Here is a 23036-nt window from a genome sequence, read left to right as displayed (position 1 = left end):
TATTGAGCTGAGGACGGCTATCCAAGCACTCCACTGGTCATAGCACACTTCTTTACTCCCGTAACTTTAACTTACCAAGCAACACATGCTTGTTTGTTCTCCATTCCTAGTATAGAGCATTCTCTATATCTTCCATGATCTGGCATGTTTATTTACATCGGTGGTTGAAAATAGTATCAGATCTCTCCCTTCCATGGAATGCTATCCATGGCTCCTTGCCGCTGAACACACTGGGCCGAAGCCCGGACCGCCCATCGAATTGCCTCTTCAATTCCTTTGTGATACCGTTCTCTCCGCTCATCATCTGTAAGGCATTCGTTGGCCTTCCCAAGCAACCGTCTCTGCTCTCTCCATCGAGCCACTTGCACCGAATAGCCGCCCACGAAGGTGTCTCCCGCACCCGTGGTGTCCACAACCTTTTCCACTTTTGCGGCAGGAATGTGATTAATGCAGCGAATCCACGTTTTGACGTCGTCTTGGGCCTTGCTGCCCACATCAGCTGCACTATACCATACTCCCTCCGAGCCCAGTGTAACTATGACATACCGTACACCTAAGCTATGGAAATGGTTTGCGATCTGGCCCCTGCGTTCTTCTGGCTCGGAGATATCCCTCAGCTCCTTCGGCGCCATAAGATCACATTCCGTTTCGTTCATGATCAAATGGTCAATTGCCGCATATACGTCTGTAGGTAGGCCGCCCGCTGGAGCCGGAGCGGGGTTAAACACGACCTCGACCGCTCCATCCACGCCCTTGATACCTTCTTTGCGTAGTTGCTCCTTTTGACGCCCGGCGCGCCTCAGAACTTCAACCACCGTCGTCAGTGGGATCTCTGCCTGCACCACCACCACATCTGGTCGAGGAGGCGACAGTACTGAGTCGAAAAGGTCTGCTGTAGGCTGCATCCCCGCGTAATTGGCACCTGGAGAGAGCAAAATCCTATTCTCGCCACCAGCCGAACTGTCAACAACAATCACGGCGATGCCTGTATGCACACCATCCACTTCCCTAATCCGCGCAATATCCACACCAGACTGTTCTAGAGTTGGTTTCAAGAGAGTAGAGAAATACGAATCCTGGCGGCCCACGGCACCGATCATTTCAACATAAATCTCCTCATCCTGGGTATCACTGGTCGACGATCTAGGCTGTGAGCGGGAAAGGCGGCCACAGGCCACGGCCTGGTTTGCGCCCTTGCCACCTGCGCTGGTGTTGAAGGATGTCGCTGTCAGAGTTTCTCCTGGCCCGGGGAAGCGTGGGGTCACTGTGACCATGTCGGCATTCAAAGAGCCGATGACTCGAATCCGGGCTGGCATTATTTGGGATATATAAGAATCTACCTCTTGAAAAAGAAAAGGAAAAAAAAGGGAAAAAAAAGGAAAAAATCAGCCAGCGGGCGTAACGGGCCAAATCAACTGAACTTTGGTGGATAAGGCCGTGGATTGAAGAGTGCTTTACCAGCAAACCACGGCGACCCGTGTCCAGCTGAGTAGTCAACCGGTTTGCATACACCAGCACAATCCCAAAAGGTCGAAGAATCACAAGTCAACTTTCACCTTAAAGTGCAGGATTATTTCTTTTGCTCCCGATTAAAAACCTTTCAAAAAGCCGAATGTCGATGCTTCTGAAGCCTTTCACTCCGGGCCCTGATCGGCGGGGTGACATCAGCGTGCCCCACCTAGAACGGCGCCACCAGAGGGTGACATCCAGCGCCCATTGCCGGAGAGCCCGTCCAGGGGCTACAGTAGTTATGTATGGGCTATGGCCGGCAAGGAGCCTATTTGCGCTAGACTGCTCCGATCCTCCAACGCAGTGTAGAATAATGGCAGCACTCGCACAGGGTGTCCAAGGCTGTCGAAGCATCGCAAAAGTATGTATGTAGGCAAAACATTGAAATCTTTGGGATTCCAAGGAGACCCTGGTAGTATGCAACAGAAGCCTCCTGAGTACTCCGCACTTCATATATTATTTGTCAGTGCAATTCGGTATCAAAGTGGCTGCCAGACATCGATTCTGACTCTTTATTAGATGCAACACAATCCGAAATTCTAAAGCTCTTAAAATCTTAGGAAAATGAAGTAGTCCTTTCAAAACCCCAAGAAGCAGTTCCACCGAACACATGTCATAGCTTCGCCTGCCTCTCTTTGCGTTGGACAAACTTGATTCCCTCCCGAATGGCAAGGTCGGCGACCTTCACAGCACCGTTGTATTCATAGGATAGCGCATCCTCCAGTGACTGCGCTCGATAGGCAGAATAGTAACAAGAATCTCGATCTGCATTCAAACATTCCTGAGGAAACGAGGCCAGTAGCCTCGCAAGCTTCATTGCCTCCCCGAAAGCCTGACCCTTCGGTACAACCCGGTTCGCTAAACCCATGTGCAGGGCCTCATGAGCCCCTACCGGCCTTCCCGTCAATATTATATCCAATGCCCGACCTAACCCGACGACAGACTGCAGACGGACCGTTCCTCCATCGAGTAGCGGAATGCCAAAGCGTCTAGAGAATATTCCGAATACCACATCCTCTTCCACAACCCGTATGTCCGCGAGAAGACACAACTCCAACCCCCCCGCAACGCAGCATCCTGAAGTGGCACAAATCACTGGTTTGTTTATCCGCATTCTGCTTGGGCCGAGTGGACCGGCGTTGCGGGCGCAAACGGGATCGAACTTGGAACGCGTAATGTTACTCAGGTGTTCATTACCTCCGCGATCGATGTCTCTAGACCCGCCCGGCGGTGTATCCCACCTGGTCAGTTCGCTGAGGTCAAAGCCGGCCGAAAATGTTCTCCCCGTGCCATAGAACACGCATACTTTCTGCCGGCTGTCATTCTCGAAAGCGACAAACGCCTCATACAACTTCTTTGCCGTGAGCTGATCTATGGCGTTTCTTCGCTGTGGTCTGTTGATCCCAATCCTCGTAACGCCATCTTCTGACTTGTCGACTTGAACGCCTGCCGTCTGTGTACCCTCCTGTACTGGGGTTGGCATGTTTCAATATCAAGATATATCACCGTTAGAATCAAACAGGATTGAAGTAGGACCTCCGTTATCGATAATGTCCCCATCAGACACAATGAACGGGTACAGAGTATCCATAATAATTGCCAGACGGATTCGAGTTCATGCGACACGGTGTAACATAGCAGTTCCCGATCTTGTGGTGTCAACGGAACGTCCTCTAAATCTAGCGTCCTGGTCACAGAGCTACACTTGTGTAACAGTCGGGTTTAATTCCCAATTTGATTCGCGCAAAATACTTCGTTGGCGAAACTGTCCGACGATTTGAAGCGAAAATTGTTCGTAGGATGAAACACCAATATCTCAAAACATATCGTGGAAGTGCGTGGCAAGATCAGAAACAAAGAAATAACAAGAATAAAGAGTCGAAGGAGCTCCGCAGGAATCCTTGAGGTTGAGTTAGTTCGTCCAGCGCAGAAGCGCAATGGTTAGTATCACTTTCTCATGGTAGTCGAGTCGCCTGCATGTGAAGCCATGACAACAAGAAGTCAAAGCGATTGATGCCCGAAGTGTAGAAATTTACCACGAATAAACAGCATAACTCCACTGTCTGACGTAGCAAACCCCCTGTCCCTGATATATCCTCGCTAAGTCTTTATCCCAGCTCACTGTGGCGTTGAAAATCTCCGTAAACTGAGCATTGCCACCAGGTGCTCTTTGACAGATGCTGATTCGCCGAGTTTGACCGCTGGGCTCGGGTCTGGCTCGACGAAGCGGATGTTCATCACCTCAACTCCGTCCCGGTGGGCCGCTTTCCCCGTCTTCCGTCTACGGGAAGTCAAGCTCATGTGTCATAAGATGTTCTTAATGCGTCTGCTGACAGCCCCCGACGCCGCACCAGCTCGTGCAGAGGTATCAAACGACATCGAATTCTGGACTGACTATGACAATGCCTTTGATATCATGCTGCTGCATTTAAGCAATGATGAATTTACTATAAAGAGTGAAGGGAGTGATGGTGCTGAGCGGAAGCATTAAATCATTAGTCCGTTGTTGCCCATGGTCGCCGGCAAAAATAAGCGGTCATTATTACATACATAGAATGCATTCATGGGCCGTGCCGATAGATTTGCGATCCACCCGACCGAAACTGTATTGTTTCCCTACGCTGCAGAATCACCAGCGCCCTGTTCAATGCCTGCTCGCTATAGTTTCTCCCATCTACAAACTCCCGCCGTAACGTAGCGAGACTCGTACTCCAGCCAATAGGTAATCTCCGCTTCAACTCATCTTCGATCTTGCCCACCTTGGCCATGAGCTCTTTACTCGCGTGGCCCTCGCCGTGGACAGCAGCATCCATGGTTGATGCAAGGAACAGCCGCACCGCCTCGTCGACGTGGGCTTCTGTCGCGACCGCGGACAGGCTAAGCTTCGCGAGAGATTCTGTGATACGTATAATAGCTTCCAGCTGACGAACTGTGATGGGAATTGATGATCGTGCATTGGCGTCCAGTTCAGCTTTATGTACCTGTTTACGGATCGAGACAAAATGTGAAGACAGCTTTTCAGCAGCTTCAGGTGAGAGTCGAGGGGCACATCGACTGAAAAATTTTTGCAGTATCGTTAGCATGTGCATCAAGCTGAAATCAAGGGATCTTGGTGCTAGGCAGGACGACTTACGATCTACAATAACTGATATACCGTTTCATTTTCTCCACTGGAATCTCAGCTTCAATTTGCTCCTCAATCCCTCTGCCACCCATGTGAATGCCCATGACATGCTTTGCCATCTTTTTGTCACGTCCCCTCTCGTGTTCATCTCGTACGATGAATATCATATCGAATCTGGACAAGATTGTGGTTTGAAAGTCGATATTTTCTCCAGGAGTTTTCATATCATCGTATCGTCCAAATACAGGGTTTGCGGCGGCCAGCACAGAAGTTCGTGCATTCAAGATTGTGGTGATCCCAGCTTTAGCAATGGAGATAGTTTGCTGTTCCATGGCTTCATGGATTGCGACACGATCTTCATCTCGCATTTTATCGAATTCATCGATACATACGACCCCTCCATCCGCAAGAACCATGGCTCCTCCTTCGAGATAGAATTCTCGCGTAGTCGCATCGCGCTGGACGGAAGCCGTCAGACCTGCGGCGGAAGAACCTTTACCAGATGTATATATAGCAATTGGCGCCACTCTTTCCACAAATTTGAGCAGCTGCGATTTGGCAGTTCCTGGATCACCAAGAAGGAGAACGTTGATGTCTCCTCGAAGCTTCATGCCGTCAGGCAAAATTTTCTTCGATCCACCCATAAGAAGACATGCTATAGCCTTTTTGATGTCTCGATTTCCGTAAATCGATGGAGCTATGCAGTCCGCAAATACTTCATAGAGATCTGGCCGTCTACTCATTTCCAGGAATTCTTGCTCTTCTTCTTCGGAAAAGATTGCACTACCCTTTGCGGTATGGTCAATGTCAGTCGTGATCCCCACGGCCCGAACATATGGGTTTCGAATGGCAGGCGCTCCGTTGGTTGCATTTTTCTTCCCCTTGGCTTGATAAATAGAGAATACGCCCATTACCGTACACCGAGAACCAGGTACCACACGATTCGCAAGATATCGATCGGCAGATATCAATATATGGCGAGGAAGTTCTCCAACGGGAACCTGATCTGGAGCCTCTTGGAGTTTAAGCACTTGTTGGTCGATAAATTGGCATTTCTCATGCACAACCACGTATGGGTCCAATGGACACTTATCCTCATTTTGATTTCTTTCCTTTTTGCATGTCCGGGGTAATGACAATCCCGAAAATCCGCCCTCTACAACAATATTTTCCGACGTCTCACAGTTGCGGCATTTGATATGGATAACAGTCGCTTTCGACGATATTGTTGATGCACCAATAACAATCCCGGGTATTCGGACCAGATGGGAGACATTGGTTGCATGAAGGTCTCTGATTGTGATATGGGATGCAGTGGAATGAAGGAGAAGCTGGTGTTCTGGTAGCTCTACGTCTCTCTGGGATGGGTATACTATTCGCTGGGAGCACTCTTTTAGGGCGGCTTCGAACTGGAGTCGTGCAACAAGATTAGGACGAAAACCGAACCACTTTAAAAAGCAACCGTGGCTTACCAATGGAATTGTGTCTAAAGGATTTGTGGTGAGCCTATGCGCCAATTCTTCGTTGTATGCAATCAGATGGGCGATATCGACGGAGCAGTAATATTTATTGGCAAGGATATTTTGTCGAATCTGATCTCTATAGCACCAAAATCAGTAAATGGCCGACTTTATATCATAGATCACGAACTGCTCACCTGTATATGAAGGCATTGTCAAGCTGGAAGGCAAGGATAAATTCTCGGAGCTGGGCTTGAATGGCTGTGCGTGCTTCATCGGGCCCGTCAACTGTCGGTTGGAGGACACTGAGGGAGTAAGCGCTTCTTCTATCCATGATGGGTCATAAAATAACGGGATCACGGCGTCATTCAGTGCACTTTGTTAAGCCAAATGAAAAGAATTTCGGTGTTGACTCTAGGAGGATTGACGGGAAACGCCTAACAGCAATCTGAACTTCTCAAGCTTGCAGAAATCCATAGCGACTCGTTGAGCGGTGGACGCGTCGCGTCGCACCCCGAAGCGCGTAAAGTGGTTTCTTGGCGTGGTTCCGGATAAACTATTTCTACGAGATGAGGCGGTGCACCATTGTGGCTGCCAGGGCCACCGGGTGCTGATTGGCTGTTGGGGTTGCCCGTCCTGGTCAGTTCGCCCGTTGAGGTCGGGTGTTCGTATGTTTATGGAGTTCCAGGCACTGCACCAGAGAACGGTCACAGCGGCAAATTCATATCGACTTGGAGTTTGATTTTCTAGACCGACAGCTGTCCCGGTACGCGTTCAGCCTGTCCCTCTGTTTGGTGAAGTGAGCTTGATGCACATCATGCCGCTCCATGCTCGAGCAGTGACCACCTAACAAATCGACCGTCCTGATCGTCGATTTTGGTTGCGACATGACCTCTCCGAATTCCCGAAAGTCGGTGGAAAACATAACTTCCCCGTCCTCGACCTCCTCGCTACCCCAGCTACCTTTTCTTCAATCCGATCCCGGTCGTTCTTTTTACCGGCCGAGACATGAGTCCCGCCGCGGCTCGACGGCGAGTTCGATTGCGAGCTCAGGAGCCGCTTCCATTCTTACGCTGCACAATGGCTCGATAGCAGAATCTGGCCAGAATGGTAAGCATGTGCGCTTGTATCTCTCCGGCAGAACTGACTCCTTCCGCCTCTAGCTATATCGACTCTCCTCCAGCCGCCAATCGTCAGGAGTGGCTTGCTTCCTCATACCTCTGCCCCCTCTAGCGGGTACAAACCACCGTCGACCAGAGATATCCCACCGGTTACTTTGACAAATATCCCACATGTGGAATCAACATCCTTCGAGGCCTATATTTCGCAGATCGGTTCTTTATATGACTCGCTGCGCCGCGCCAAGGAAGCTGTGAATAAGGGCGAGGGTCAATTGTTCGGAAAGCATGCGGAAACGTCGAAAGTGTCTGAGCTAGATACCATATTATCTCAGCAGCTGGATAGGCGGCAGTCAGTCTCCAGTTCGCTGCTCAGCGCATCAGGGGATGTACCTGGAAGGAGGGGCTCGTCACTGAATTACCGAAGTCGTGGGCCATCCGCTACCCCTTTATCGACTATCCCAAAAGTATACTTTGACGAAAATTTTCAGCTCGAAAATCCGCGGACGTTTGACATTGTCTCCGAACGGTCCGAAGTCATCAGCTCTCGCAAACCGTCAGAGTCGATCGATAATCCAGTAGAAATCCAGCCGACCAAGAGAAAAGCGCTAGCGACCAATGCCATACTACAGGAAAAGTTATCGTGGTACCTAGATACTGTCGAGATTCATCTCATCTCTTCTATATCTACCGCTTCTACCTCGTTTTTCTCCGCCCTTGGCTCGCTGCGGGAGTTGCATGCAGAAGCCGAAGCATCTGTTAAGAAAATTCAAATCTTACGCAGCGATTTGGCTAGATTGGATAACGATATAGCATTGGGAGGGCTTAAAGTCGTTAAACTACGTCGACGCCGAGAGAATGTTTCCAAACTTGCCAATGCAATGATTCAATTAAAAGAGGTAATCGATTCCGTTTCCCAATGCGAGCAAATGGTTGAGAAGGGCGACATCGAGGACGCCATTGATGAACTTGACGACGTTGAGCGATTGATTGCAGGCGAAAACACTATAAAACCACGGGCAGATGCGCTCAGTGACTCATTTATTGATCTGCGAGGCATTAAAGCTCTACAAGGTGCATCAGATGATCTAATGCAACTCCGGTACCGGATTGGAATGGGCTATGAGAGCCGCTTCTTGGAAGCCCTGCTGCAAGACCTTAGAGTACATGTTGAGGCTGTAGCACCTGAGATTACATTGCTGCGCTTAGGCGACACATTCCAGAGGTCTCGTAGGGCGCATCGCCAGATCCCCTCGACTCCAAAGTATATGCATGTGGACCATGAGTTGCGATCGAGGCTACGTAGAGATTTGGCTGGCCTGGGCCGTTCTCACCATACCATGCCTGCTGCAACCTCCTTTAAAAATGCCATTTTACGAGAAATGAAAAGTATAATTCGACACCAGCTTCCGAGTTCGAGTGACGATGACACGGAGTCGATAATGTCTGCATCGACCCGCGGTGGGAGACAGCTCACCCAACAGGAAAAGTCATCAATACTCGCTCGTAATTTACGAGCATTAGATCCAGAAGATGCCCACTCCATGCTCACAAAAATTTATACCGGCATCAGCGAGTCATTGAGACGTCTCAGCGTTCAAGTCAAAGTTCTCCTTGACATCACGAGTGGACTTGAACATTCTCCCAACCCAAATGCAATCCGATCCCCGTCTAGAAGCCCTTCTGTACCCAATTTTAACGACCCCGCTAGCCCTGGCGAATTTGCCACAATCGCAAAGGATGAGATCTTGCAAGTGTTGGACATGTCTAGCCTCCTTGGACAGGCCGTCGACATCGTTCAATCGCAAATGGTAAAGGTGCTCAAGGTGCGGCTTGAGCAGATTGAAAACCTGACTTTGCCGCAATTTTTAAGGTACTTTAGCCTTAACAGACTCTTCGCTGATGAATGTGAGGCGATTTCAGGAAGAAGTGGTGCAGCTTTGAAGACAGTGGTCGACAACCAAATTAAAGCCTACATTGGCAGCTTTTCAGAGCGCCATAAACATCGGATTGTCCAGGTTATGGATTCTGACAAGTGGGATGCAAAAGATTTTGGTGATTCTGAAACAGTTTTGCTTAACAGAATCCTCCAGGCAAGCACTGGAGAGGTGGATGTATGGCTTGCGACATCAAGAATATGGGAAGATGAAGCAAACGGCACAGAAACAGCGACGAATGGATCCCCGATCAATGGCAATGATGTATCCGTCACCAGCAAGGATCGGCTCCGGAACGCCATTATCGATGAGCAAAAATACATTCTACCAGAGTCTGCAATCTTAATGGTAAAAATAATCGAAGATTTCCAGCATTTAATGACAGGAATACCGAGCATAATTCCAGATATCGCTTCACATTTCTTGGAATGCCTCAAACTATTTAATTCCCGCCTATCGCAGCTAATCCTTGGCGCTGGCGCCACGAAGAGTGCTGGCTTGAAGAATATTACAACAAAACATCTTGCACTTGCGTCCCAAGCCTTGAGCCTTATTATGGCGCTCATCCCCTATGTCAGAGAATTTATCCGCAGGCATTGCACATCTCCTCCTCTTATGGCTGAGTTCGACAAAGTCAGAAGACTCTACCAGGAGCACCAGTCAGGCATTCATGAGAAGCTAGTCGACATCATGAGCTCTCGTGCAGCTGTACATGCCAATTCCATGAAGAAGATAGATTGGGAATCGCAGAGGGATGTCAATGCTATCAGCCCATATATGGAGACCCTTGCCAAGGAAACTGGGACGCTACATCGAGTTCTAACCAAACATCTACCGGACACGACTGTCATGATGATCATGGCTCCTGTTTTCGCGAACTATCGAGATCAATGGACCAGAGCGTTTCAATCAGTTACTTTAAATTCTGAAACAGCTCGTCAAAGGTAAGCCTGCCCGTACCCTAACTCTCGGTACGTATTATTTGCTAACTTTTAACGTTTCTAAGGATGTTATCCGATGTCCAATTCTTCAAATCCAAAATAGACAAGTTAGATGGATCCGCTGATCTAGGGGAACATCTTATTGGAATTGTCAAGTCCAAAACAATTGTCAGCCCACCGGCAAACAATGCTTCTCCTCAGCCTGTGAAAAGCCTTTCTTCCCCGCCCCAAGAACTAGAAACAGGTGACCCAGAGGCCGGCAAAGATCATACCTAAGTTAATTATCAGCCTCATATGACTATGAATCTATTGATAGTCTTTGTGTTCGAAGATGCCTACCTGCAGTGCTGATCCTGCTAGGATGTTCCACAATAAGCTATGATTTTTCTCATAGCATATACTTATCTGCTGATATGTCAACCCTTTGTTTAAGCGGGATCGGAGTTTTGGTCATTGTACTTCCGGGCTCTTCTTGCACAATCTTTCTTAGAGCTATGTATGATTTAAAATGAACCTATTTCCCCGTCCATCCAGTCAACTGTTCTGGGATTAAACATTTGTACATTAATGGGTTTCGATTTCCTCCCTGTGGCACTATACAGATGGCTTCTGTTTTTATATGCTTGATATCCATACCCCTGGTCGGTAAAATGTTTCTCCTGAGATACTCTGGTCTTGATGCTCTCAGAAAGCACACCAGGCAACACGAGGGCTATTCTCCCTAGCAGGAAGCACCGGAGGAAGCCGTCAATCACAGTGATTCCTTGACTAGGTCCTGCACACATCTCGTTTAATTTATGTGAAGAGGTTTGCCTGACAGGAACTGTTATATTTACACTCTCTGCTGTATCCTTCTTACTTCCTTTCTTATCGTGCACACACCGCCTACCTCTTGATATCAATAGCTTCCTCAAGAGTGTACAGCTGAACGAAGAAGAACAGCCTATCGTTTGAATTGTTTATATCCAGTATGTTATTGGAGCTCCCCCTTTAACTGCTCACCTGGTCGACTTGTATTGGGTGGGATATGCATATATGGTGATCTAACTGAATATTTTGGAATAGAATATTGGTTTGCAAAATGCCGATTCCTCTGTGGGAGCAGAGATCTCCGCCAGGTGACTATGGTATCAAGCATGAGGATATAGCCTTTGCGATCGAAGAATTCGAACGCATGCAAATCCATGAAGGCCTTCAGAGCGCACAAAAAGAATACCTTTCTCAGGGGCTTGAATGCTTCAACCTTTGGATAGCTAAGGCCGGCCAGTTACCTACAGTTGCTCTGACATATATATCCGGGCTCTTAAAAAAAATGGCTTACTTGCCCAGGCTGTGTCACCTTGACCATCAAGCTCTGAGATCCGTTTGCCTTGGCATGAGAGTCCTAGCAGATCATTATACTGCACTGAAGCAAGACTTTCCACATGAAATCACTCAGTATGAAGAGTTTGGCGATGTGTTTGAGCCCTTGACGAGCGTTCTGCGCTGTGATATATGCTTCGGTGGCGAGAAGTTCAACGAAATTGATCCGGCAACAGGGAGACAATATGACTGGAGTTATATTGCCTCAGTCCTCAAAAGATACCCTTATATGTCCCTTCCTTCCTGGTATCAGCAATCTCAAGCCCTGTCCGCACCTCCACCGATAGCGGAAACTCAAACAGCTCTTATTGCCAGCCTCAGGTTGGCTAGCACCACTCTTAGCATTGACTTCGACGCCGTTGCATGGCAAATTATCAGGTACAACGTGTATTTAGAAGTTCCTCGAGGGCCAAAACTATCACTGCGAACTGGAAACTGGCGCCAACTTGCAACAAGCATTGACGGCGCGCTCGTAACCCTTAGAGTGGTCTCCCAGTTGATGGCGGAGAAATATAAGGACAACTCAAATTCAGGACACTCTCTTCTTCGAGCTGTGCAGTGTACACAGTCCAAGTGGTTCGAGAATTTCACTTCGCTGGACGAATTCACATTGACCAACGAAGCCATTGAGCTCAGTCGTCGGCTGGCTGAGACAGGCGATCCTCGAAGTGACCGTGACTTGCGCTGTGAGGCGCTTTACCACATCATGTCATACAAAAAGGTGAAAGCGTCCACCATTTTAAATCAAATGCAGCGTGCGGGCGAAAATCGTTCATTCCAGCCATCAATGGCAGCCCAAGTTCCCGCCTTGGGAGGCCAGCCTCAGTTAGGTACGCGAGCTCCCGGCCGCATCGAGCCTTTCCCGGCTACGTCTTAGAAGGAGATCGTAGGATTGACCAAAGCAGGGCCGCCATGATTCTCAACGCGTTGCACCGCATGGTAGATATTTATGACTATCTGCCTGACCACATTGCTGCCTCTGATCTAAGTCTCACCCTGTTGATGGCAATCCTTCACCCTTCGTTTTACCGAGCTTCCTTCATCGAATTGCTTCCCACATACGCGGGCCACAGTGAGAGGGAACTGGAGGAAGTTAACCTCGTCCGTATTCCCCATAGGGGTCTCGCATCAAAAGCCTCCTTTGAGGGGTTCTTTCACGTGAGCATGGGTCGCAATACCGTTCCCCCGAATGCAGAAGAGGTTGTTGGGCAAATCTTAAGGGCAGTTGAGGAGGGTGATCAAGGGACTTTAGACCTTCACGACTTCGACATCAATGCACGAAATTACGAGCCTTTGTACAGTGACGACCGCGCCCTGCATCTTGTCTCGTTGCTGCGTGGGATTGCTAACTCTCGACGGCCGTATCCTAATATCAGTCCCGGAGAGGATCAAGGATAGATCTGCGACTGGTAGACCTGACCTTAACCTTGTACACTTTAAAGGAAAGCGACCTGGAGCATATGCTTGGATCAGCGGCAAATGATTATGGGATTCTTACCCGCTGTGCAGGGGATAATGAAGAGAGTTTGTATCGGGCTGGGCTCACCCGCCGTCAAGGCTGGGGGTTAATCAGTGTTGACGGAGGTTTGAACAGGTCATTAGGATAGACTTCAACCAATCAAACTGAGGAATGTTTCGTGCTGCTACATGCTGTTTCTAATCATAAACAATCGGGGGAATGTGCTCCTTGCTGAGCCATAATGTTCACCCATAAAGACTTTGACACTTATCCTAGTAGCATTTACTCTCTCCCTAAGTTGGGTCACTACCCTTAAGCTCCCTTACATATAAGTTCCTGTCTGTATCCTTTTTTTTTTTTTTTTTTTTTCTATTAACCTTCCCTCATCTCCCATAATTCACATACACATCATGCATAACGTACATTCCCCGCACTGGAGCATTAATAGGCCCTGAGCCTCATGGCCAGATCCCAGTTTTATTAGTTTCATATATTCGCTCAGCTCCCCTGACGGCATAAATCTGACATTTTCCTCTTCCGTCGCAGCGGTCGGTGCAGTATTGAGGGATCCGTTATTCCTGGAATGGGACAATCTGGAAGGTCATTGATCCATGCGGGAACGCTTTCCGCAGGCCTGTGATGCCATTGGTCTGTAAAACAGTTACTGCATTCGGAGAGATTGCGGCCCTGACACTCGCCCTGCCCAGATGCCGTTCTATGGCATACTGCCCGGCCACGAGGTAGCCTTACAACTAAGACCCTGTCATTCAATGGCTCAGATAAAGCTCTGGGTCGTGGATAGCTGGATGAGGAACTGCTTCCCCATTCACAACAGGACAGAGACTCGTTCTGACATGCGGCCAGGGATGCTCCGAACATTCCGTTACGTAGTTCGATCCGAATACCACCGTGGCGCTCCAAAGAGAGTGTTCGTGTTGATATCGTGTCATACCCGCTTGACAATGAGCGATCGGTGGGAGCGCCACCAAACCGATCTTGTCCACAGCAACACGAACTAAACTCCTCAAGGACAGGTATTAGACTATTTGCCATGACTAGTCTGAGTCTCTCAAGGAGCAGTGACCGGCATTCGCATGTGTAGGTGTGGTCTAGTCTTCGAAAAGTCTCGACAGAACGATCCGTAGCTGAAGGGAAACCTGATGGCGGCTCTATAACCGGGAGGGCATTGTCTTCCCCGAAAGAGAGCGCTTCATAGGGCTCTGTCTGGGCGGCTTCGCCTGCTTGATACCTGTCCTCAAGCGACGAAGAATTGGTTCTCCTCGGGCAATAAATAAAGCACCGCTTGACATTGCGACCAGTGCGCCAGAGCCTTCCTTTTAGACGAGACAACTTCGTACGCAGTTTCATCGCTTTCCGGGTAGGGAAGTTGGCTCGGCTCTCAGCTAAATACCGAATGAGAGCTGACCTGTTAGAGAAGGATGAAATACATACAAATTAGCAAAGGTGTGAATCATATAGGACGGAAGGAAGAGCGAGAAAACATAATTCGATAGCGAAACTCGAGTGCTTAAAAGGTCAAAAGGAGTCGATAAGAGAGGGGCGTGGACAATGCCTCTGTGGTCTCTGCGCTTTACAGCGCAGAACTGCAAAACAAGCCTCAAATAAAGGACGGACAGGCAAACCCGATGGCAGTTCCCTGATTCTTGTATAACTGAAAACCAATAGTTCAAGAAAAATATAGATGATGTATATCCATGCACTGGGGCTGGGAAGTTGGAACGCAGGAATAGTACAACCCAAGGCTCTCACTCCGCCTCCAACCCATGGTTTAGGCCTCGTACCAGCTAGACGGGTTCGACATACGCAGGGTTTGGTCCTAAAAGGATCAAATTCATGTGTTAGCGAAAGCTCTTGGAATGCGATGCGAGGCTCAGACCAAGCATGAACTCCGTAGGCGGGACGGTCGGGAAGGAAATGTAGGATTCGCACGACTAATCGCATCCCCTTAAATCCTGAGTGAAGAGGAGCATTTCTCGGGGAATGAGGAGATAATAGAGATTATTGTTGGTGGTTATATCGTTGAAATCGAAAGCAGATGGTATCTGGAGTGGGATAAAACGCCCTGGGAAGTTGGCAGTGAACTTCCTGCAGAAAGGAATCTATGGCTCCTGCGCTGCACCCGCCAACGCACTAGCATCAGTTGAAATCGCTTATTTTATGAAGGGATGAGTTGCTATGTCTCCAGGACAATATTAAACAGATGGAAAAAGGAGGAAATTATTCCAGGAAAAAGTAGACTCGAATTATAGGGGGAGCATTTTACCAGCATCAACGCAAACGGCTGATTCTGAATGCAACACTATAGTTCAAAGGATACTAAGATTAGAATCATTTTTTTCTGGTCGTAAAGATCAGGATGATGCCGAAATTCAGTATCTATCAGTGTTGCAGGAAAATGCCTACTTTCAGCAGCGCTGGGATTCGTACCGGCGACGTCCAAAATTGAGGTACATGGCGAGGTACTTCGCGGCGAAGTACACTATATCGCATTCTGTTTTCGAGTCTTCCAGCAATCCTAATGCATCCCATGCCATAAAGAATACAAAAACAAGAGATAAAGATAATATTAACCAGAATGACAAAAAGTTCATGACGAGCTGGGCTCAAGTCATTATGAAACTCAGCACCAGAAGCGATCGGTTTCTACACTGCAACCCTTTCTGTGACACCTAGAGGCACATACTGCCATTGGGGCGTTACAACGTAACCGCGGTACCTCGGTACTGTAAGCTGGATCTCACGCGTTATCCAACTAGGCCAGGCCGGGGAGTGACACCAGGACTCGAAGGAACTTAACATATGGCGGACCGCCTACAAGCTATTCACCCCCCTTACTCACGTAACGAGCCCCAGAATACCCCGAAAATTATCGTCAGTTGCTGTACAGGCCTCGTAGAACCCGTTTATCAACTTGATTCTCCTATCAGGGCGACGTAGACGCTGTTGTCGACGTCTTTGGCTCGCAGGGCGAGGGTTCGTCTTCATCGGCTGGGTAGCCCACGTGAGGTATCGGGCTGAAAGTCAGGCGCGTCAACTTCCTAAATTGGCCTGGTGGCGCAACGGCATAACCCCCGTCGTTCCCAGTTTCGATCTTTCGCGAGGTTTGCGTTCGAATCACGGCGACGGCAGACCCTTTTTCTTGTTTCAACTAAACGGGCGTTCTTGCCGTTTCAAGTTCTTATATACCTGGCATCAAGAACACTCGGTCAACAAATCAAATTTGCTGTGCAGCCGGAACCGAATCTCGATCTTCGCACAAGAACAGTCTCGTGTTTTCTTTTTCCTCAAGGCAACGAGGTGGTTGTGAGAAAACACTAAAAGGGGATTCCCTTGTCACAACATGGTTCTATTTAACCATTTGTTGTTATAGAGGGCAAAGACATATGAAAAGAAAGACACTTTGCCAGGCCATACTCCTTTTCAGCAAGGCCATGAATATTTTATAAGAAACTCACAGCCGAGTCTGCCCTTTCAGGCTCCGCGAGGTTGTTTGATCAGCAACAACAGTGAATGTCAACAAGAAATATCAACACAACAAAATAAATCCTTAATCCCTGGTATTCATATGCACGGTCGGAGGTATCAGAGACGGGGTCAAACTTGTCGAAGGCGAAGGAAAACTCCCGGCCACGAACGACGCTTTAGGGAAAATATTGACGGTGGGTTGCAGGCGGCAGCACACACTCCCGCCTGGTGCTACGGGGAAGACTCCCTCGTTCATACCGCAGGAACGGCCACTGCCGGCTTCTTTGGTGAGGTCTTGCAGATCAGGGATTGGGCGAAAAAGGGCTGATTCCGGCGACGAACGACGATATATTTCCGCAGACGGCACAAAGAGCAAGTGAAGGTCTTGAAGGGAACCCAGGCATCGCTCCCACGCCCCTCCTGGACAAAGAGATGGCGACGAAGAGAATGAAGATGTGGAAGTGGGAGGTTTGAAAGGGGCGATGATGATGGACTGACGTTGAAAGAAAGTCCCTGAGCCCGTGTGGGGCCGCCCCTTGGCTCGTCTGCGGGAATCGTCCAATTACGGCGGCGATGCGCTGGGCGGGCGGTCGGTGGGTGGCGGGTCACGGGGCTGCGCGGCCGGAAGCACAACCAGGGTTTTGGCAGCAGACCACAGGAAGAGTACGGAACATCGTGCACCGGGGATTTCGAGAAGCCGACAGGCTGCTTTTGAAGGCGACCATAAAATACTTAATACCCATCTTGTCGAAATCAACCCAGCACCTGACATCTTCCGCATGCGCTCTCTTGACTAACAGCATGAACCCTGCCGGAAGCTATGGATCCCGGCTGATCCATACGGTGGTTGGTCTCGATGATTTTCTGGGCTAACTATCGGAAACATTGGCTTGGGCTGATCCAGCGACTGGGGCTCGACGAGACACGGTGTGAGCTCCATTCCTTGGCGGGCAGGGTACGGAGTAGTGTCACTGTTTGGTGAGTTGAGGTGTGGAGAATTGACCCTCAAGCCGAGCTCAACTCAAGGTCTGCGTTTTTCACAATCTCTGAAGGTTACGCTTTCGCCGATTTCTGGGTTCCTCTCGATGCGAAGACTTTCAGGGTGCTTGTGACTCGATGACCTCGTCACATTGAGAGCTATAAAGTGTAAAGGCTGGGATAACCACGATTCCAGAAAGTATTGAATTTGCAGCTACGTAGGAATCCCACCCTACGTGGAGAAGCAGTTAAATATATTCACCGAGGTTCAGTCGGATATTTGTGAATGCCTGTTCAGGCACTCTGTACTTCGTGCATACGGAGCAACTGACTACGCCAACAACCTTCACTATCCTCATACTCAGTGACGGATGTGCTGGATAGATGAGGTAGGGTATACTGATTTGTACTGAAAACTTTTTAAAATTTGCCTCTGTAATCAATCTGAAAAAGAAAATTTTACTCTGTATAAGTTTCAATCCTCCGCAAACACAGGATTAATCATGGCGATTTCTCACTGGCCCCAAGAGCCAAGAAGTGGCGGGATTGAGTGACTTGCATGAAACCATGATGCCTTGGCCCCCTCATATTACTCAAGAGGATAATAATCGCCTGCACAGCTGGTCGACAAGGAAAACAAAACGTCCTCCATGGATTTGCCCGTTTCCAGGGCCTGGTCAGAGCTTTATCTCGAAGTGTTGCTTTTGTGTGGTGTGGGAGCGAGACTCATCCAGCCTTTACCCCGTGCGCAAGTCTCTGGCGAGATGGGTGGTGCGATGGATCCTGGATGAACCTTGTACCACTGTGGCCAGGGCCAAAGCTTCAACCCCTCACAACGATCGTGGACTGGTTTCAAAGCCCGTCGAAGCATTCTGAATACTCATCTCAGCGCTTGCTACTCCCACCTCAGTTGTTGAATGCATTCGTACCAGCACAGTTTGGCTCGGGCCAGACGTATTCCCCGTAGGGTCCTCTAACGGCCAAACGATGTCCATAGCCTGCCAGGCTTTGCGTGTTCAAACGGGGCCTCGACTAGTGATTTAGTGTGAGGTAACCCTGACCATAGCCATGTGTGACGACAAGTTAGACATACTTCCAAGGACAATATAACCAGGTGGCTGTATAAGTTGCTCCACCTTTGCTTCCATCCCTTATACTATCTGTCTCCTCAGAGACTCGTATTCTTTGCTTTCTTCTCCAGATTCCACTTCTCTAGAGTCCCCTACTCTCTATTTGCGGTCGTTGCGGCTGCCAACTGAAACCGACGTCATGGCTGGAAATCAAGGTGCACGTCAGCCGCCGGTGCTAAAACGCGATGTCAAGAGCCACATTCTCTTCGAGATCTCGACTGAAGTTGCGAACAGAGGTCTGTCACTTGTCCAATCTTTATTCTCAATGATTCGTTGGAATTCTCTTTTATGGCTACTATAGCTGCTGACTTTGACTGCGCCTGGAAGTGGGTGGCATTTACTCGGTCCTCAAGTCCAAAGCCCAAGTAACCACCGCTGAATATGGTGACCGATATACGTTGATTGGGCCCTGGAATAGAGCTTCGGTACAATTGCATATCTTCATCTTAACTCGCGGCGCTGACTGTTGATTTCCTTGCAGGCCGTTGTCGAAGTTGAGTCACTTACGCCCACCAATCCGCACCTCGCTGGGGCGATAGATGCGATGAAAGAAAGAGGCATTGATATCGAATATGGAAGATGGCTAATTGAAGGCGCTCCACGAGTTATTTTGATTGACACCGGTGCCGGTTATCAGTTCCTAGATGAATGGAAAGGCGATCTCTGGAATGCCGCCGGCATTCCATCTCCTCCAGGGGATAGCGAAACCAACGAAGCCATTGTTTTCGGATACTTGGTCGCGTGGTTCCTAGGCGAGGTATTTGAGCCTTTCTATCGTCCCTCCCGTTTATACATCCACAGGAAGCTGATTCCCCGGTCAAGTATATATGCAGAGATATGGATCTTGCGGTAATCGCTCACTTTCACGAGTGGCTTGCTGGCGTCGCTCTCCCCCTGACCAAGAAAAGGCGCATGGATCTAACGACAATATTCACCACGCATGCCACCCTTCTCGGAAGATACCTTTGCGCTGGCTCTGTTGACTTCTATAATAATCTGCAAATCTTTGATGTCGACGAGGAGGCTGGAAAGCGTGGAATATACCACCGATACTGCATCGAACGGGCCGCGGCCCATTCAGCAGATGTCTTCACTACCGTTTCCCACATTACTGCATATGAAAGCGAGCATTTGCTCAAACGAAAGCCTGATGGCGTATTGCCAAACGGTCTAAACGTGAAGAAGTTTTCAGCCGTCCACGAATTCCAGAATCTCCATTCGCATTCTAAAGAGAAGATCCATGACTTTGTACGAGGTCATTTCTATGGCCATAACGACTTTGACCTCGAAAACACACTCTACTTCTTCATCGCTGGCCGCTATGAGTATAGAAACAAGGGGGTGGATATGTTTATCGAATCGCTGGCGCGTCTTAACCACCGTTTAAAGGAAACTGGATCGACTACTACCATCGTCGCATTTATCATTATGCCCGCTCAAACATCGTCTCTTACTGTTGAGGCTCTAAAAGGTCAGGCGGTTGTTAAATCACTACGAGATACACTAGAAATGGTGGAGAAGGGAATCGGGAAGCGCCTGTTTGAGCGGTGTTTAAGCTGGCGTGAAGGTGACAACATGCCAGACGAGAAGGATCTCATCACCGCTCAAGATAAGGTCCTCATCCGTCGCCGGCTCTTTGCTATGAAGCGTCATAGCTTGCCCCCAATTGTGACCCATAACATGCTAAATGACTCCGAGGACCCAATTCTAAACCAGCTCCGTAGGGTGCAGCTGTTTAACTATTCAACGGATCGCGTGAAAATAGTATTTCACCCCGAGTTCCTGAACTCCTCGAATCCAGTGCTTCCTTTGGACTATGACGACTTTGTTCGTGGCACGAATCTCGGAGTGTTCCCTTCGTACTACGAGCCCTGGGGGTATACTCCGGCCGAGTGTACGGTAATGGGCGTCCCAAGCATCACTACCAATCTCTCAGGTTTTGGGTGCTATATGGAGGAGCTTATTGAAAATTCCTCTGATTATGGAATCTATATTGTGGATCGCCGTTTAAAAGGTGTGGACGATTCGGTTAATCAGCTCACCCAGTACATGTTTGAGTTTGCGAGTAAGAGCAGAAGACAGCGTATCAACCAGAGAAACAGAACTGAGAGACTAAGCGATCTACTGGACTGGAAGAGAATGGGATTGGAGTATGTGAAGGCGAGGCAGCTGGCTCTGCGACGGGGTAAGAGTTTAATGCTTTTTGTTCGAAATATCAGCGTACGAGCCAATTAACCCGTCTTAATAGCATACCCGATGTCTTTCGACCCAGAAGAAGACTTCCGTGATATTATCGGCGGAACAGAGCAAAAGATATCGCGCCCGCTCTCCATCCCTGGATCTCCGCGTGATCGCTCGGGAATGATGACACCGGGTGATTTTGCATCACTGCAGGAAGGACGAGAAGGGCTGAGCACAGATGATTATGTATCTTGGAAGCTGCCGTATGTCCAACCTCGTCAGCCTTCACCCCTTTTATCCATATTCCATTCATGCGTTCGCTGTGTTGCATGTGTAGAACTAGCTAATACGGCTATTGCGATAAGTAGTGATGAAGAGGAAGCCGATGAGTACCCATTTCCCATTGCTCTTAGAACCAGAACAAAAGAAAAGGTCGAACCTCCCCATTCTCCTGATCGGGATGTGGCTCCGAATGGCAGCTAGCTGCGCCTATCTTCTTCCTGTAGTGGACTACTTCTGCGTGGCTACTTGCTCAGAGCTGTCAATTGGAAAGGGTGGCTTGTATCTTTTGTTTGATCATGACATGGCATTACTATTAGTGGTTTGTGATTTCTAGCTTTGCTGTCTTATGCCATAGCTCTCATCTTGTAGTCATCATTGCAGCCCTGTGTCGCGATTGTTATTGTAAGTGCCAGATTCTATCTTGTTCCTGCTTTTGCTTGGTGTACTCTAAAATTAGTGACAAGGCTGGGGGTTGCTATTCAGCAGAAATACCACTTTGGTGACATCACTGCATTTGTATTCTATCAGGGTATCTGTGGAATATTTGTCGACATAAGGTACAACATCTTAAGTCCATTGTTCACGATCAGACGATGAGAATATCTTGGGGGCAATACCCTACCTATGGTGACCGAGGAATATATACATAATTTCTCACTATGCTTTGGACGCGCATGCACGGAATTAATCAGAGTCGTTCCTTCTTTGCTCTTTTTAAGAAACAAATATTAGGATAATAAAATGAATGCAATAGAAGACGGAAGGGGGGGAGAGCTTGGCCGCCTATTTATCGCGCTTGTAAATCTTTGCCAGGAAGCTTTCAAACACTCCCTTCTTCAATCCCTCGGATTCATCGAGTGCAGCAATGAGTCCTCTGATCTTCGTCACCTGGTCTTCTTCAAAGTCACGGTAGACCTTGATCATATCCAATTCATTGAAGACGACCTTGACCTTAGCTTCGAGTGCCTTGTCCTTTCTGCCGTAGGACTCATCAAGGACCTTGCGCTGTTCAGGGGAGCAGCGAAGGAGGGCTTGATTGATAACCCATGAGCACTTGTTGTCCTGGATATCGGTTCCGATTTTACCGATTTGCTCTGGTTTGCCGAAGACGTCGAGGAAGTCGTCTTGGGCCTGGAAGTATTCACCCAGCGGGATGAGAATGTCATGGGCCTGCTTGAGGTTCTTTGGGGTGGCAAGCTGCAGGTAGTGGAGTGCGAGTGCAACAGGGAGGTAGAAGCTGTAATAGGCGGTCTTGTAGATGACGATGAAGGTGAACTTGTTCATGCTGAAGTTGTTCAGGTCGACATGATCTTCCGGGGCGGTGAGCAGGTCGCACAGCTGGCCAAGCTCGGTTTGGTGGGTGATTTCGTGGAATAGTTCAATGAAATCGACGTAGGCTGGGTGAGAGCGAAAATGCTTCTTGAGGAGGACATAGATGGAAGACTCAAGCATGAATGAGTCATTGATGGCGATCATGCCCACGCCTTCGCGCCTGTACCAGCATGGTTCACCACGGCGGGTGATGGAAGTATCCATCATATCATCAGAGACGAGGAAGAAGGCCTGTAGGAGCTCCGTAAGCCAGCCGAGGGTGCATAGGTCTTTGAATTGCTTGTCTGTCAGGGGCTGGTTCAGGAGGTGGAGGGCGCTGTCGGGAACGGAGAGACCGCGATTGAGCTTTCCCCCAGGTGTATTCGCATTGAGGGACTATACACAAAAACCGAATTAGCTATCTGTCGGGCGAACCTGGCGAAGATGGCGGGTTGCAAACCCTTTGGAACCATTCTAGAGCTGTAGCAGGGACTCCGTATTGCTGCGCATGCTCGGTAAGGTCCTGCACGAGTGAGGGGAAGACCGCCTCGAAATCGGCTCTGGATGTTTTCGCAGCCATGGCTTTAGTTGTTCTTGCTGGGGAAACGAGTACACTGGGCAAAACGGCGAGTGGAATTCAGCGAGACGGAGCAACGGCAGAGTTCACGGGAGCGCAGAGGCGGCGGGGCGACGAAATCACTTTTGGTGGGGAGCGGACTGTTTGTTCCTGGTGTTTGTCATGTTTGCCTCGACGACTT

General features: G+C 48.9%; 9 protein-coding genes across 10 annotated transcripts; 3 read left to right on the top strand and 6 right to left on the bottom strand.

Moving 5' to 3' along the window:
• On the bottom strand, positions 1-1515 carry CIMG_06461 (ribokinase). The gene has a single exon (XM_001242564.2). It carries the CDS (start codon positions 1314-1316, stop codon positions 177-179), a length of 1140 nt encoding a protein of 379 aa, XP_001242565.1. The 5' UTR covers positions 1317-1515; the 3' UTR covers positions 1-176.
• A 395-nt stretch (positions 1516-1910) lies between these two features.
• On the bottom strand, positions 1911-3518 carry CIMG_06460 (carnitinyl-CoA dehydratase). Its single transcript, XM_001242563.2, has one exon. The coding sequence runs from the start codon at positions 2990-2992 to the stop codon at positions 2123-2125; it is 870 nt and encodes a 289-aa protein (XP_001242564.1). The 5' UTR covers positions 2993-3518; the 3' UTR covers positions 1911-2122.
• Positions 3519-4070: 552 nt separating this feature from the next.
• Positions 4071-6544, bottom strand: CIMG_06459 (DNA replication licensing factor mcm5; the record flags this gene model as incomplete). The annotated part of the gene is made up of 4 exons (XM_001242562.2): positions 6291-6544; positions 6106-6232; positions 4643-6042; positions 4071-4563 (listed from the first exon to the last, which is right to left on the bottom strand). Exons 1-4 carry the CDS (start codon positions 6425-6427, stop codon positions 4071-4073), a joined length of 2157 nt encoding a protein of 718 aa, XP_001242563.1. The 5' UTR covers positions 6428-6544.
• Positions 6545-6788: 244 nt separating this feature from the next.
• On the top strand, positions 6789-10365 carry CIMG_06458 (GARP complex component; the record flags this gene model as incomplete). The annotated part of the gene is made up of 3 exons (XM_001242561.2): positions 6789-7203; positions 7257-10092; positions 10155-10365. Exons 1-3 carry the CDS (start codon positions 6981-6983, stop codon positions 10363-10365), a joined length of 3270 nt encoding a protein of 1089 aa, XP_001242562.1. The 5' UTR covers positions 6789-6980.
• An 805-nt stretch (positions 10366-11170) lies between these two features.
• CIMG_06457 (uncharacterized protein) lies at positions 11171-12849 on the top strand (the record flags this gene model as incomplete). The annotated part of the gene is made up of 2 exons (XM_001242560.2): positions 11171-12281; positions 12329-12849. The coding sequence occupies 2 exons, from the start codon at positions 11171-11173 to the stop codon at positions 12847-12849; spliced, it is 1632 nt and encodes a 543-aa protein (XP_001242561.2).
• A 326-nt stretch (positions 12850-13175) lies between these two features.
• CIMG_11755 (uncharacterized protein) lies at positions 13176-14951 on the bottom strand. The gene is made up of 3 exons (XM_012358678.1): positions 14808-14951; positions 14668-14747; positions 13176-14336 (listed from the first exon to the last, which is right to left on the bottom strand). The coding sequence occupies exons 2-3, from the start codon at positions 14694-14696 to the stop codon at positions 13409-13411; spliced, it is 957 nt and encodes a 318-aa protein (XP_012214101.1). The 5' UTR covers positions 14697-14747; positions 14808-14951; the 3' UTR covers positions 13176-13408.
• Positions 14952-15142: 191 nt separating this feature from the next.
• On the bottom strand, positions 15143-16844 carry CIMG_11754 (uncharacterized protein). Its single transcript, XM_012358677.1, has 2 exons — positions 15359-16844; positions 15143-15230 (listed from the first exon to the last, which is right to left on the bottom strand). The coding sequence occupies exons 1-2, from the start codon at positions 15520-15522 to the stop codon at positions 15200-15202; spliced, it is 195 nt and encodes a 64-aa protein (XP_012214100.1). The 5' UTR covers positions 15523-16844; the 3' UTR covers positions 15143-15199.
• A 1421-nt stretch (positions 16845-18265) lies between these two features.
• On the top strand, positions 18266-21627 carry CIMG_06454. Of its 2 annotated transcripts, XM_004445319.1 has the most exons (6): positions 18266-18740; positions 18832-18929; positions 18986-19261; positions 19327-20689; positions 20753-20948; positions 21051-21627. In XM_004445319.1, exons 1-6 carry the CDS (start codon positions 18644-18646, stop codon positions 21166-21168), a joined length of 2148 nt encoding a protein of 715 aa, XP_004445376.1. In that variant the 5' UTR covers positions 18266-18643; the 3' UTR covers positions 21169-21627. The 2 variants fall into 2 exon arrangements, with proteins under 2 accessions (XP_004445376.1, XP_004445377.1); XM_004445320.1 differs by having other exon boundaries at positions 20753-21627.
• CIMG_06453 (farnesyl-pyrophosphate synthetase) lies at positions 21256-22956 on the bottom strand. The gene is made up of 2 exons (XM_001242556.2): positions 22739-22956; positions 21256-22674 (listed from the first exon to the last, which is right to left on the bottom strand). The coding sequence occupies exons 1-2, from the start codon at positions 22856-22858 to the stop codon at positions 21751-21753; spliced, it is 1044 nt and encodes a 347-aa protein (XP_001242557.1). The 5' UTR covers positions 22859-22956; the 3' UTR covers positions 21256-21750.
• Positions 22957-23036: the final 80 nt, after the last annotated feature.

This window comes from Coccidioides immitis (assembly GCF_000149335.2).
Source record: "Coccidioides immitis RS genomic scaffold supercont3.2, whole genome shotgun sequence".
Classification (NCBI taxonomy): domain Eukaryota; kingdom Fungi; phylum Ascomycota; class Eurotiomycetes; order Onygenales; family Onygenaceae; genus Coccidioides; species Coccidioides immitis.
Note: the sequence above shows the minus strand (reverse complement) of the source record. Positions and strands in the feature narration are given on the sequence as shown.

What these genes read in the sequence shown, in the direction of transcription:
- CIMG_06461 (XM_001242564.2), bottom strand. Translation starts at nt 1,316, where the DNA reads ATGCCAGCCCGGATTCGAGTCATCGGCTCTTTGAATGCCGACATGGTC.
- CIMG_06460 (XM_001242563.2), bottom strand. Translation starts at nt 2,992, where the DNA reads ATGCCAACCCCAGTACAGGAGGGTACACAGACGGCAGGCGTTCAAGTC.
- CIMG_11755 (XM_012358678.1), bottom strand. Translation starts at nt 14,696, where the DNA reads ATGGGTTGGAGGCGGAGTGAGAGCCTTGG. An exon ending in AGGCGGAGTGAGAGCCTTGG is followed by an intron (nt 14,337 to 14,667) that starts GTTGTACTATTC and finishes CTTCTCTAACAG; the next exon opens with GTCAGCTCTCATTCGGTATT.
- CIMG_11754 (XM_012358677.1), bottom strand. Translation starts at nt 15,522, where the DNA reads ATGAACTTTTTGTCATTCTGGTTAATATTATCTTTATCTCTTGTTTTT. An exon ending in CTCAATTTTGGACGTCGCCG is followed by an intron (nt 15,231 to 15,358) that starts GTACGAATCCCA and finishes TTTGAACTATAG; the next exon opens with TGTTGCATTCAGAATCAGCC.
- CIMG_06454 (XM_004445320.1), top strand. Translation starts at nt 18,644, where the DNA reads ATGGCTGGAAATCAAGGTGCACGTCAGCCGCCGGTGCTAAAACGCGAT. An exon ending in GACTGAAGTTGCGAACAGAG is followed by an intron (nt 18,741 to 18,831) that starts GTCTGTCACTTG and finishes TGCGCCTGGAAG; the next exon opens with TGGGTGGCATTTACTCGGTC. An exon ending in GGCCCTGGAATAGAGCTTCG is followed by an intron (nt 18,930 to 18,985) that starts GTACAATTGCAT and finishes ATTTCCTTGCAG; the next exon opens with GCCGTTGTCGAAGTTGAGTC.
- CIMG_06453 (XM_001242556.2), bottom strand. Translation starts at nt 22,858, where the DNA reads ATGGCTGCGAAAACATCCAGAGCCGATTTCGAGGCGGTCTTCCCCTCA. An exon ending in CTCTAGAATGGTTCCAAAGG is followed by an intron (nt 22,675 to 22,738) that starts GTTTGCAACCCG and finishes TTTTGTGTATAG; the next exon opens with TCCCTCAATGCGAATACACC.